Source organism: Asterias amurensis, chromosome 13 (genome assembly GCF_032118995.1).
Source record: "Asterias amurensis chromosome 13, ASM3211899v1".
In the NCBI taxonomy this organism is placed as follows: Eukaryota; Metazoa; Echinodermata; class Asteroidea; order Forcipulatida; family Asteriidae; genus Asterias; species Asterias amurensis.
The window spans coordinates 19970517-19984076 of record NC_092660.1 but is presented as its reverse complement, the minus strand read 5'-3'; the positions used below and the strand labels follow the sequence as shown (position 1 = coordinate 19984076).

The following is a 13560-nucleotide window of genomic DNA, read 5'->3' as shown; positions in this document are numbered from 1 at the left end:
GTAAAAGTAGAATACAATGATCCACACAAACATGCCTCGAAATTGCGTGGTTTGCCTTTTACCTCGTCGACTAACACGTCGGCCATTTATGGGGGTCAAAATTTTGACTCCCATAAATGGCCGACCATGTTAGTTCGCACAGTAGAAGGAAAACCACGCAATTTCGAGGCAAACTTGTGTGGATCATTGTATTCTACTTTTAAAACATCTTTCCAACCATATGCATTTTATAAAAAACGGTTACAAACGCTTTTGTTTTGACCAACTCGTCCGATCCAAGGCAACGTGTTCCTTTAACTGTTTTTTTTTTTGTATTTCAGTTTTGGTTTTTGAGTCTCAGTTTAATATCCTGGTTTAGGTTTGACAGGCTTAATTTAAGGTTTATAAGGAAGAAAGTTTAGATCCTGAGTTTGGTCTAGAGGTTTTTATTGTTTAATACTGCTTTTGTTGATTGATTTATAGTCAACAAAGTTATTTTGTTTGGTTTTTGTTGAGAAACCTACACTTTGAGTCACTGTTCCTATTTTTTTGCATCTCCTCGCGTCTTAGCCCTACCCGATCTTGGTTTTTCTCGTTTGTTCAAGCGAGTACCCCCCATAGTTAGTATTTTTATTTAGCTTTATTCATTCTTTTTCTAAGTGTACCCATTTTCCGGGTTACACGTGCAGACATGGTTCCTGACCGTAGTAGTTCTGTACGTATGCATCATATCGATCAGGTACCCAGACGTAATGTACGGGGCCAGACTACACATTTTCTCCTCAAATACCGCGCCTCGATTGACGTCACGAACTGCGCCCTCTCAGGTCGGGCCTACTCTTAAATTTGTAAATAAAACGAAAACAATTTGGTTTTTTTTTTAACCTTAGTTAACTATTTATTCATATTCTACTCATCAGAACACATATCTTTGTGACAAAAGCTTTATTTTAAAAAAAAAAATACCACTTCCAGGTGACTTGAACTATATAGTGCACTAACAATAACCGTCTCAATGCGCTGGCCATTGGGCCAGTAACATCCCTGTAATATTTCTTAGCTCCCTGTGGGCTCATACACAACCTCGGCAACCGGGCATTTTCATACACAATATCAACCTCTATCCTCGTAGGTACCCATTTTAACATCCCCTGGGTGAAGAAAAGCAAATTGTTATAGTAAAGTGTCTTGATCAAGGCATAAACCGTTGACTTCAATTTTGCATGAGTTTGCAATGAGTGTTCCATGCCAGCAAGAGACCATTTGAAGGATGGCTAACGGTAGATGCAGTGAATTATCCCGGACCATAGAGCGCTCCGGGGGTCACTCGGGGTCGTATTTCTAATCTAAGCAGGCAATATTTTGTATACTATACTATACTATGCTCACCGATACCAAAGCGCTGTACATGTATATGGGATGTACATAAAACACCGAATAATAATTTGATCTCTGAAGTAAAAATAATACAAATTTGTAAATACTTTACACTTATTTTCATTTCCATAGAAGTGAACTTACCCCTATATTTACACAGAATGTATTACGGTTTTTCAGAAGAAGAATATTCACACAGTATATGTTGACTTTAATTTTGTACGAGTTTGCAATAAGTGATACAGAAGAGACCATTTATTTGAAGGTATATGGCCAACAGTAGATGCAGTGAAATACCCCGAACTGTTCCATTCTTTCGGCTGCGCCTCGGGAAAATACAGCGCTCCGGGAATTACCTCGGGGGTCGTAGTTTTAAACATAAAAAATCATCACTCGAAGCAGTCAATATTTGTATACCATATTATGGGATGGTGCATAATACACAACATAATAATAGATGTTAAATTTGCATCGGGGATAAAGAATATTAGTTTTTGTTTTGGGTTTTTACCCATATACACCGATGTGAGTAGCACTCTATACTCGGTACTTTCCCGATTCCGGTGAAAAAAAAATCGCAGGCATTTTACTCGGGTGGAATAGTTTTATCTCTAAAGAAACAACAATGAAAATGTGACATACTTTACACTTATTTTCATATAGAAGTAAACTATATGTACACAGAATGTTACGGTTGTTGGCCTAATATGTTTTTATATTGATACAATATCAACAAAATATATATAACAGGCCTATATTATTTGTGTTTAGGAGCCTACTGAATATTTTGTTTTAATTTTATATACACACGAAACAATAATTAAATAAATAAAATAACAAAACAAATACACTGTAACAAAGAGTTGACATTGAATAGTTTTTATAGTTTCCATTTAAACCCCGTCTTCCGGGATGTTGGATTTGGTTTGGTTTGGTATTGCCTTTTAAAATATTTTTTTTTTTTTTAATCGGACTAACTTTCGGAAAAACCTAAATTCTGCGTCAGATCTAAATGGGAGTTATTTTGGAACTGACCTAAAAATAAATCAAGACCCACGGGACTCTTTTATCCGGCTCAATTCCGTAACCCTGATGATCGTGAAATGTGCCCATACCTCAGTTTGCGCTTTCCACAGTGGTAAGGAGATCGTAAGGGTCACTTATTTGGTGAGATGAATCTGGGGGTCAGCTCCGATGCTACAAAGGCTCTTTTGTTGTCATGACTATTGCTGGCGTGGCGGTCGGGGCATCACACCCACGAAAAACAGCAGGCTGCCATATCAAATCAATGATGTCATCGTCAGCCAATCACCGTGCAGGAAAACCATGCTGTCTAATTGTTGTTTTTTTCTCGTTTTGGGAGTTTTGGACTACCGGTGGAAATCGTTGTATCCTGACTGGACTAGCTACGATCCTGTCTCGCTTTTAACATTCCCAGGAAGAATATGAAATAAACGATCCATATATACTATTTGGGGACTGTTGCCGACATTCATAACGGGACAATCTGCCGTGTTTTGAGTGAATGTTATTTTTTTAATTTATTTTTTTAAGCCCCTTAGACGTACAAATTTCTCTTTTTAAAATTTGAATTGCACCGATATGTTTCATACAAAACGACAGATATGCTCCTCGTTTCAATTTACTGGTACATTATTTTGGTTGAGACTTATCAGAAAAGGCCGAAAATTACAGAGTTCCAGAAGCCCTTTTGACTAATTAAATATTCATACAGAGGTCACGCACAAAAACCGATGAATAGTTTTCAGATAAAAGGAAAGGAATTTTAGTGTGCTGCGGATTGACTGCTTTATTCTAAACGATGATCCTATTTTGATCCTTTACCCGGTCCATCAAGTACAGTGTATTTCCACGACGTGGCTGACAAATCGGACACTACACTAGCCTTGTCCAAGGCTCTTTATGCAAGCACCGGTCCACAGACTATACCGCGCGCACGATACCGTGGGGTCGAAGATGGCTTTGCGAGGTATCAACGAGGTTACAAAACGAGGCCGGATCAGCCTCGTTTCGGAACTGATAGAAGGTGCGAGGAAGGGAGACAGACTGCCCAGATAGAACTTAGGAGATGATCTTCCCGTTCACAAAAAAGTGGGTTATACAGGTATGCCTATAGACTCGGTTCCTTTATTCTACCGATAGCCAGTTTACCGAAATAGCGCCCTCTTGTTCATTAGCCTATTATAATGGGAGTTTCATATTAAAGGCAGTGGACACTATACTCAAAATAATTATTAGCATAAAACCTCACTTGGTAACGAGTAATGGGGAGAGGTTGATAGTATAAAACATTGTAAGAAACGGCTCCCTCTGAAGTGACATACGAGAAATTTTCCACGAATTTGATTTCGATACCTCAAGTTAAGAATTTGAGGTCTCGAAATCAAGCATCTAAAAGCACACAACTTCGTGTGACAAGGGTGTTTTTTTCTTTCATAGTTATCTCGCAACTCCGACGACCAATCGAGCTCATATTTTCACAGATTTGTTATTTTATGCATATGTTGATATACACCAAGTGAGAAGACTGGTCTTTGACATTTACCAATAGTGTCCACTGTCTTTAATGTGGGAGGGTTTTCGCGTGGCTGAGTGCCGATAAAATAATAAGCGCGATCTCAGACTTCTTGAAATCAAGTCTATAGCCTACACTCGTGCACAACAACTATTGTTAAAGAACTATACCAGTATTGACAAAATGTGAACAATAATAATATATATTATATGTAGTTTAATCATGATTTCGAAATGGCTCAAGTAAACTGGAATTCCCCGACTTGCTTTGTTCTCAGAAAAATGACGTAGGCCTATGGGAGCTCAAAGTTCGCGTGCATAATGCCTTCTCAATAAATGACATTATTCACACACACACTGCATGGTTAACATTCGTGCATTTATTCACAACTAATCAGGTGTGACCGTTTGCAAATGGTGAATGAATTGTGATCATAATGTAATACTGTGTTATGGCACAGGTGTATGTTATTTTCACTTATTAAAACCGCATTGCAGTGGATAGATAGTAAAAAATAACAGCCCGGAAATGGTGGAAGGAAGCCTTCGTTCGTTCGAGCCATTGGCCTACCACGTCAACAACGTTGGTGATCTGAACACAGAAACAGTGATCGCCCACAGGAACAATGATACCAACTCCATCAAGAAACTTCTCTCCACGGGAGAGAGAACCGACTACGATGTCTTCATTTGCGTGAACAAGGACTGGCACGCGTTCGTGATGTGCGTTCCAGCAAACGCCCCTACGCCTAGTAGCGACCCATTGGGCGTCTTCAAAGACGTCCCAGATGACCCATTCGCTATCCCCAGCCAGTTGTTCGTTTGGGAGACTGAGCTGTGCTTCGAGTCGGTGGAGCAGAGGATGTACAAGATTCACCACAAGATGAAATATTTTAGTGAGATAAAGGGACGTATTGAGAGGTCATTCTACATTCATAGATTCAAACAGTTAACAATTCACGGACTCCAGCTTTCAATTCTGAGGGCTTCTCCTAGACGCTACAAAGTCCTTCTCGATGACTGTGTTGAGTTTGCCAAGACAATGTGTTATGAGCTACTCTCATTCTGTAGTAACGCCAGAGAAATTGAATCTGCAGTGGAGACACGCCTGAACGAGGCCTCCGGGTCTGGCTTGAGTGTTGAGAAGTTGTCTCGAAGGGTGAAAAGTTCTGCACGCTTGGGAAACTCATTTCTTGGTGGCATGGACATGTCGACCTTTCTTGGTGGGAGATGGGGTGTTGGGGCATACTTGGCAGTGTTTGTTTTATTCACATTATATAATGTTGTAATATCTGCTGGTGTTCATTACTTGTTTTTGTATTTCAATACGGCCAGCCGTACCAAATAGATTCACAGAAATATTATTTCAGGAATTACATTTTATTTTCTTAATTCATCTTGAAGGGATCCCTGAGCCCCGTTGAAGGAATTTATAAAAGTGGTAATTCTTGTATTTTGTGAGAAAGTGGTGTTTTTTGGTGTTAAATTGAATCAGGTTGAGCGAAATTCTTTCTAATGCTATTTTAAAACTTGTTTTCAATATGTTTGTTTGTCATTTATATGTAGAATTGATATTATTGTACACTTATGATTTTTTTTTTTTAATTATCGATACACAACCACGCCCCACGTGTGTCAAAAGACAATTCTTTGACGTCATGTGTTGGAGTTTGCTTTGTTAAACCTCACGATGTTAAAAAGGTAGTTATTTAAAAACAAATTAGAGCTCCAACATAATGACGAAACATGAAAAGCATCAGAGAAGGGTATTCCTTTGTTGAAAACATTTTAAATTAATTTCAGCAAAGATCGCCTGTTGCCGTTTTCGCTCAACTAGGCCTGGACACTATCGGTAATGACTCAAAATAATTACTAGCATAAAACCTTAGTTGATAACGAGCAATGGGGAGCTGTTGATGTTTAAAAAAAAAACACTGTGAGAAACGGCTCCCTCTGAAGTAACGTAGTTTTCGGGACAGAAGTAATTTTCCACGAATTTGATTTCGAGACCTCAGATTTAGAAATTGAGGTCTCGAAATCAAGCATCTGAAAGCACACAACTTCGTGTGACAAGGTTTTTTTTCTTTCATTATTATCTTGCAACTTCGACGACCAATTGAGCTCAAATTTTCACATGTTTGTTATTTTATGCATGTTGAGATACACCAAGTGAAAAGACTGGTTTTTGACAATAACCAATAGTGTCCAGTGTCTTTAACAATAAAATACTTCAGCTGAAGCCTATTATTTCGACCTGAAATCACACAAAGTAGCCTATATGCAGCAAGGGTGTTTTTTCTTTCATTTTGCACGATCAAAATTGGTTATTCCTACGTACGTTTACATAAAGTCTTCGTTAAATGCACTGAATGGGATAAGTTACATACCGTTCTGTACCATCCTTATAAAAAACGGGTTGGAAGAAAACACGTTTTGTTTTCATCGTGACGTCATCAGGTGTTATTATGGAACGGTTATTCTATGTTTTTTACTCAATACAAATTGTATCTATCGAAAGAGATATGTCATTCAATCGTTTTTTCGATCTAAAAGCACACAACTTCGTGTGACAAGGGTGTTTTTTCTTTCATAGTTATCTCGCAACTCCGACGACCAATCGAGCTCATATTTTCACAGATTTGTTATTTTATGCATTTGTTGATATACACCAAGTGGGAAGACTGGTCTTTGACATTTACCAATAGTGTCCACTGTCTTTAATGTGGGAGAGTTTTCGCGTGGCTGATGCCGATAAAATAATGAGCGCGATCTCAGACTTCTTGAAATCAAGTCTATAGCCTACACTCGTGCACAACAACTATTGTTAAAGAACTATACCAGTATTGACAAAATGTGAACAATAATAATATATATGTAGTTTAATCATGATTTCGAAATGACTCAAGTAAACTTGAATTCCCCGACTTGCTTTGCTCTCAGAAAAATGACGTAGGCCTATGGGAGCTCAAAGTTCGCGTGCATAATGCCTTCTCAATAAATGATATTATTCACACACACTGCATGGTTTACATTCGTGCATTTATTCACAACTAATCAGGTGTGACCGTTTGCAAATGGTGAATGAATTGTGATCATAATGTAATACTGTGTTATGGCACAGGTGTATGTTATTTTCACTTATTAAAACCGTATTGCAGTGGATAGATAGTTAAAAATAGCAGCCCGGAAATGGTGGAAGGAAGCCTTCGTTCGTTCGAGCCATTGGCCTACCACGTCAACAACGTTGGTGATCTGAACACAGAAACAGTGATCGCCCACAGGGACAAGGATACCATTTATTTTTTTAATTTATTTTTTTAAGCCCCTTAGACGTACAAATTTCTCTTTTTAAAATTTGAGTTGCACCGATATGTTTCATACAAAACGACAGATATGCTCCTCGTTTCAATTTACTGCTACATTATTTTGGTTGAGACTTTTCAGAAGGCGGAAAATGACAGAATTCCAGAAGCCCTTTTGACTAATTAAATATTCATACAGAGGTCACGCACGAAAACCGATGAATAGTTTTCAGATAAAAGGAAAGGAATTTTAGTGTGCTGCGGATTGGCTGCTTTATTCTAAAAGATGATCCTACTTTGATCCTTTGCCCGGTCCATCAAGTACAATGCATTTCCACGACATGGCTGACAAATCGGACACTACACATGCCCTTTTCGACTCCACGGCTTCGGCTTTGGATTCGGCTTCAGCCATGAGCACGTACGCAAGCACGCACAAATTGTCAAAACAACCGCGGGGCCAAGCTAGCCGGAGCCGAATCTGAAGCCGACGCATATGGTTTCGAAAAGGACCTTTGGTTAGCTTGTTGATTGCGCAATCACGGCAACGTGTACCCTGATGTTTGGAGTCATACTCGAGAGATGATTTGCAGTTACTGTATAATAGGCCATATGATTAATTTTGTGCACGATCAAAATTGGTTATTCCTACGTACGTTGATGGTCTTCGTTAAATGCACTGAATGGGATAAGTTACATACCGTCCTGTACCATCCTTTTAAAAAACGGGTTGTAAGAAAACACGTTTTGTTTTCATCGTGACGTCATCAGGTGTTATTATGGAACGGTTATTCTATGCTTTTTACTCAATACAAATCATACCTCTCGAAACAGATTATGTCATTCAATCGTTTTTTTCCCCATTCATTATGGGTTATTCTTTAAATACAAAATTCCCATGGTCCATGGTCGAATTACAGGAAAATATACTGAGATTAAAAAGTAGAAAAAAATACACTGTTTCAAAATTAAGACATAGGGCCTTATTTGTTTAGATATCGGAATTTGACCTTTACTTCCGGTCCAAACAGGAAGCTCAAAAGTTTAGACATAAGACATAAGAAAACTTTATTGATCTTCAAAAGAAGAAATTGCATTGCTCACACAAGTTTTTAAAAACACACCAAATGTAAGAATGTTTAACAACAGTCTTATCTCCTTGATAACCAGATGTCATAAAGTTGAGGCGTTAATATGTGTAAAGTTCTTAATTATGGAGCGGGGTGGGGGGCAAAATGGAACAGGTGTTGGTAGGGGTGGGGGTTTCGGAACTGAGGAAGGGAGACAGACTGCCCAGATAGAACTTAGGAGATGATCTTCCCGTTCACAAAAAAGTGGGTTACAGGTATGCCTATAGACTTGGTTCCTTTATTCTACCGATAGCCAGTTTACTGAAATAGCGCCCTCTTGTTCATTAGCCTATTATTATGGGAGTTTTATATTAAAGGCAGTGGACACTACTCAAAATAATTATTAGCACAAAACCTCACTTGGTAACGAGTAATGGGGAGAGGTTGATAGTATAAAACATTGTAAGAAACGGCTCCCTCTGAAGTGACATACGAGAAATTTTCAACGAATTTGATTTCGATACCTCAAGTTAAGAATTTGAGGTCTCGAAATCAAGCATCTAAAAGCACACAACTTCGTGTGACAAGGGTGTTTTTTTCTTTCATAGTTATCTCGCAACTCCGACGACCAATCGAGCTCATATTTTCACAGATTTGTTATTTTATGCATTTGTTGATATACACCAAGTGGGAAGACTGGTCTTTGACATTTACCAATAGTGTCCACTGTCTTTAATGTGGGAGGGTTTTCGCGTGGCTGATGCAGATAAAATAATGAGCGCGATCTCAGACTTCTTGAAATCAAGTCTATAGCCTACACTCGTGCACAACATTTATTGTTAAAGAACTATACCAGTATTGACAAAATGTGAACAATAATAATATATATTATATGTAGTTTAATCATGATTTCGAAATGGCTCAAGTAAACTGGAATTCCCCGACTTGCTTTGTTCTCAGAAAAATGACGTAGGCCTATGGGAGCTCAAAGTTCGCGTGCATAATGCCTTCTCAATAAATGACATTATTCACACACACACTGCATGGTTAACATTCGTGCATTTATTCACACTTAATCAGGTGTGACCGTTTGCAAATGGTGAATGAATTGTGATCATAATGTAATACTGTGTTATGGCACAGGTGTATGTTATTTTCACTTATTAAAACTGCATTGCAGTGGATAGCTAGTAAAAAATAACAGCCCGGAAATGGTGGAAGGAAGCCTTCGTTCGTTCGAGCCATTGGCCTACCACGTCAACAACGTTGGTGATCTTAACACAGAAACAGTGATCGCCCACAGGAACAATGATACCAACTCCATCAAGAAACTTCTCTCCACGGGAGAGAGAACCGACTACGATGTCTTCATTTGCGTGAACAAGGACTGGCACGCGTTCGTGATGTGCGTTCCAGCAAACGCCCCTACGCCTAGTAGCGACCCATTGGGCGTCTTCAAAGACGTCCCAGATGACCCATTCGCTATCCCCAGCCAGTTGTTCGTTTGGGAGACTGAGCTGTGCTTCGAGTCGGTGGAGCAGAGGATGTACAAGATTCACCACAAGATGAAATATTTTAGTGAGATAAAGGGACGTATTGAGAGGTCATTCTACATTCATAGATTCAAACAGTTACCAATTCACGGACTCCAGCTTTCAATTCTGAGGGCTTCTCCTAAGCGCTACAAAGTCCTTCTGGATGACTGTGTTGAGTTTGCCAAGACAATGTGTTATGAGCTACTCTCATTCTGTAGTAACGCCAGAGAAATTGAATCTGCAGTGGAGACACGCCTGAACGAGGCCTCCGGGTCTGGCTTGAGTGTTGAGAAGTTGTCTCGAAGGGTGAAAAGTTCTGCACGCTTGGGAAACTCGTTTCTTGGTGGTATGGACATGTCAACCTTTCTTGGTGGGAGATGGGGTGTTGGGGCATACTTGGCAGTGTTTGTTTTATTCACATTATATACTGTTGTATTATCTGCTGGTGTTTGTTACTTGGTTTTGTATTTCAATACGGCAAGCTGTACTAAATAGATTCACAGAAATAGTATTTCAGGAATTACATTTAATTTTCTCCATTCATCTTGAAGGGATCCCTGAGCCCCGTTGAAGGAATTTATAAAAGTGGTAATTCTTGTACTTTGTGAGAAAGTGGTGTTTTTTGGTGTTAAATTGAATCAGGTTGAGCGAAATTCTTTCTAATGCTATTTTAAAACTTGTTTTCAATATGTTTGTTTGTCATTTATATGTAGAATTGATATTATTGTACACCTATGATTTTTTTTGTAATTATCGATACACAATCAGGCCCCAACCCCAAGGTTTTGAAAACCTAGAAGCCGACGACATGTGTCAAAAGACAACTCTTTGACGTCATGTGTTGGAGTTTGCTTTGTTAAACCTCACGATGTTAAGAAGGTATAGTTATTTAAGAAATAGGGCTCCCACATACGAAACATGAAAAGCACCGGAGAAAGGTATACCTTTGTTGAAAACGTTTTAAATTAATTTCAGCAAAGATCGCCTGTTGCCGTTTTCGCTCAAGCAACTAAGCCTGGACACTATGGATACTATTGATAATGACTCAAAATAATTATTAGCAAAAAACCTAAGTTGATAACGGGCAATGGGGAGCTGTTAATGTTAAAAAAAAATATATAAAAAAAACAGTGTGAGAAACGGCTCCCTCTGAAGTAACGTAGTTTTCGAGACAGAAGTAATTTTCCACGAGTTTGATTTCGAGACCTCAGATTTAGAATTTCAGGTCTCGAAATCAAGCATCTGAAAGCACACAACTTCGTGTGACAAGGTTTTTTTCTTTCATTATTATCTTGCAACTTCGACGACCAATTGAGCTCAAATTTTCACAGGTTCGTTATTTTATGCATAATGTTGAGATACACCAAGTGAAAAGACTGGTTTTTGACAATAACCAATAGTGTCCAGTGTCTTTGAAAATAAAATACTTCAGCTGAAGCCTATTATTTCTACCTGAAATCACACAAAGTAGCCTGGATGCAGCAAAAGTGTTTTTTTCTTTCATTATTCTCTTGCAACTTTGATAACCAATGAGCCCAAAATTTTCACAGGCTTGTTATTATAATTATGTTTGGATACACCAACTAAGCTGGGTTTTGACAATTATTATCAAACGTGCTTCAATACCACCGACCCTATTAAATTGCCACCCCCTCGAAGCTGTCAAGAAAACGAAAGCAACATGATTGAAACACACACAATCAGACAATGGTAAGACAGGAACCGCTTCAAAATGATACATTGCATTGTTACATCCGGCGATGGAAGGTAATGTCACTTTTACTTTCAATTAAGTATAAGTTATTTTGTATTTGCTCTGTTTTTGACGTACATTTGTTATTATCATGTCTGGAAGATGTATTCATACCTGTAAATGCACCGTACACTTTTGGTAACTAAACTAAAAATGAATTTTAGCATAGAAAGTTACTGGTAATTGGCAGAGAGCTGTTGATACTTAATCAAACATTGTGAGAAACGGTCTCCTCTGAAGTTACGTAGTTTTTTTAGAAAAAGTTAATTTCTCACTTAAAGGATTCATCGGGTACTTTTTCAAAATGTCCACAGATTGACATTAAACCTACAGGATTTGAAGATAATGATAGTGGAAAGCTTCCATTCAAACATTACTAAGTAAGGTTGTGTAGTTTTTGAGAAATGAGTAAAACAAGTCACAAAATAATTTTGGTCTCATGAGACCAAAATTATTTTAGCATGTAAAATCCCCTTAACCAGTTATGATATTATACCAAAACCATAGCATAACTGGTTAATACGTTTTAACATGCTAAAACTGAGACGAAAATTATTACTTTTACTCATTTCTCAAAAACTACAGCACCTCAGTAAGTAAAATTGCAAGGGAAGCTTTCTACTATCACAATCTTCAAACTGTGCAAGTTTAATGTAAATCTGTGGACATTGTTTTTTTTTGTTAAGAAAAAGTACATAATAATACCCTTTAAATTCAAATAAAAGACTCCAGCTGAATCTATTATTATAGGCATCTGAAAGCATACAAATTGTGGAATAAGGTGGTGTTTTTATTTCATTCTTGCAACTTTGAATCATGTGTCAACATTTTCACAGATTTTATTTTATGCAAGTTGGATACACCAAGTGAGAAAAAGATTGCATGGTCTCTCACAATACTGCCAAGCTTCCTGTAAACAGCTCGGCTTCTTGTGAGTGACGTTTTTCACGGGGATGGGTTACGAGTTTCCTCTACACGTTATAACACAACTTAACTTTGGCCTGAATTCATTAATTCAAAGATTGGTCTTTCACGAAAGTTATTAGTAATTTTGATTAGTATATAGGGGCATTATAATTATTGGTAAATTCAAAATGAAATGACTGATTGCATTGGTAAATCAACAGTTTTTTAAATAGCCTCATTAGCCTAAAAGCACTATCTAAATATTCTTTGCAAAAAAAAAGAAGTTATAAATATATTAGTTTATCAAAACTTATGACCTCAATTATTGTAGTATAATATTAGTCATTCTCTGAAGTTTTTTTCTAATTTCACTTTTTTTCTGTAAAAAAGAAGAAGTGATGTTTACAGTCCTATCCAGCTTCTGTTTTCTGAGTCAAGTAAAGCCGTCCGTACATTGATAAAAGTTGAGACTGGCTTTTTTGTAACTGTATAAGGCGTGGCTTGTTGTTACTACTGCTGCTTCTGCTGTTGTTGTTGTTGCTGTTGTTGTTGACGGTTGTTGTAATAAATCAATGAAACCATTTTTCATCTGCTGTAAGTTGCTGTAATAACTCCTTAAGGAGGAAAGGTTACCTGTTATCAACAAAGATAACCCCAAATCAGTTTGAAATAAATGTTATTGTATCATATCTTGTGCCTGCCATGAAAGTTTCCTTGCTCATCAGGAATCCCTAGGTAATCTGAGACGCGTTACCGCGGTAGCGCTTCTCAGTAAAATATAGTCGCGTTAACTGATATCTTTTTTTTTTTTCGAAGTTAAAATATTTCTCAACAATTCTCAATAATGGTTATGAGTATAAGCCGCATAGGAAGCTTCTAAACAAAAATTTATAATGTTTTACGGCTATTAATTTTCAAAGTCATACAAAAAGACATTACCAAACGTGTTCTTGATCCCATCTCCCCAATCGGTTACCAGGTACCAGTGAAAGTTCTCAGAAACATTGATTTGTGCAATGTAAACAGCGCCCTCAAGCGAACTGGTAACCGATATCATCACCGCTCAGTATTGCATGCCAGCAATAATAATGAGAAATGCTGCA

The 13560-nt window shown here is 37.9% G+C and overlaps 2 protein-coding genes across 2 annotated transcripts; both read left to right on the top strand.

Moving 5' to 3' along the window:
- Positions 1-3637: 3637 nt before the first annotated feature.
- LOC139946081 (uncharacterized) lies at positions 3638-8386 on the top strand. Its single transcript, XM_071943685.1, has one exon. The coding sequence runs from the start codon at positions 4421-4423 to the stop codon at positions 5237-5239; it is 819 nt and encodes a 272-aa protein (XP_071799786.1). The 5' UTR covers positions 3638-4420; the 3' UTR covers positions 5240-8386.
- A 96-nt stretch (positions 8387-8482) lies between these two features.
- Positions 8483-13098, top strand: LOC139946568 (uncharacterized). The gene has a single exon (XM_071944265.1). It carries the CDS (start codon positions 9475-9477, stop codon positions 10291-10293), a length of 819 nt encoding a protein of 272 aa, XP_071800366.1. The 5' UTR covers positions 8483-9474; the 3' UTR covers positions 10294-13098.
- The last annotated feature ends 462 nt before the right edge of the window (positions 13099-13560 follow it).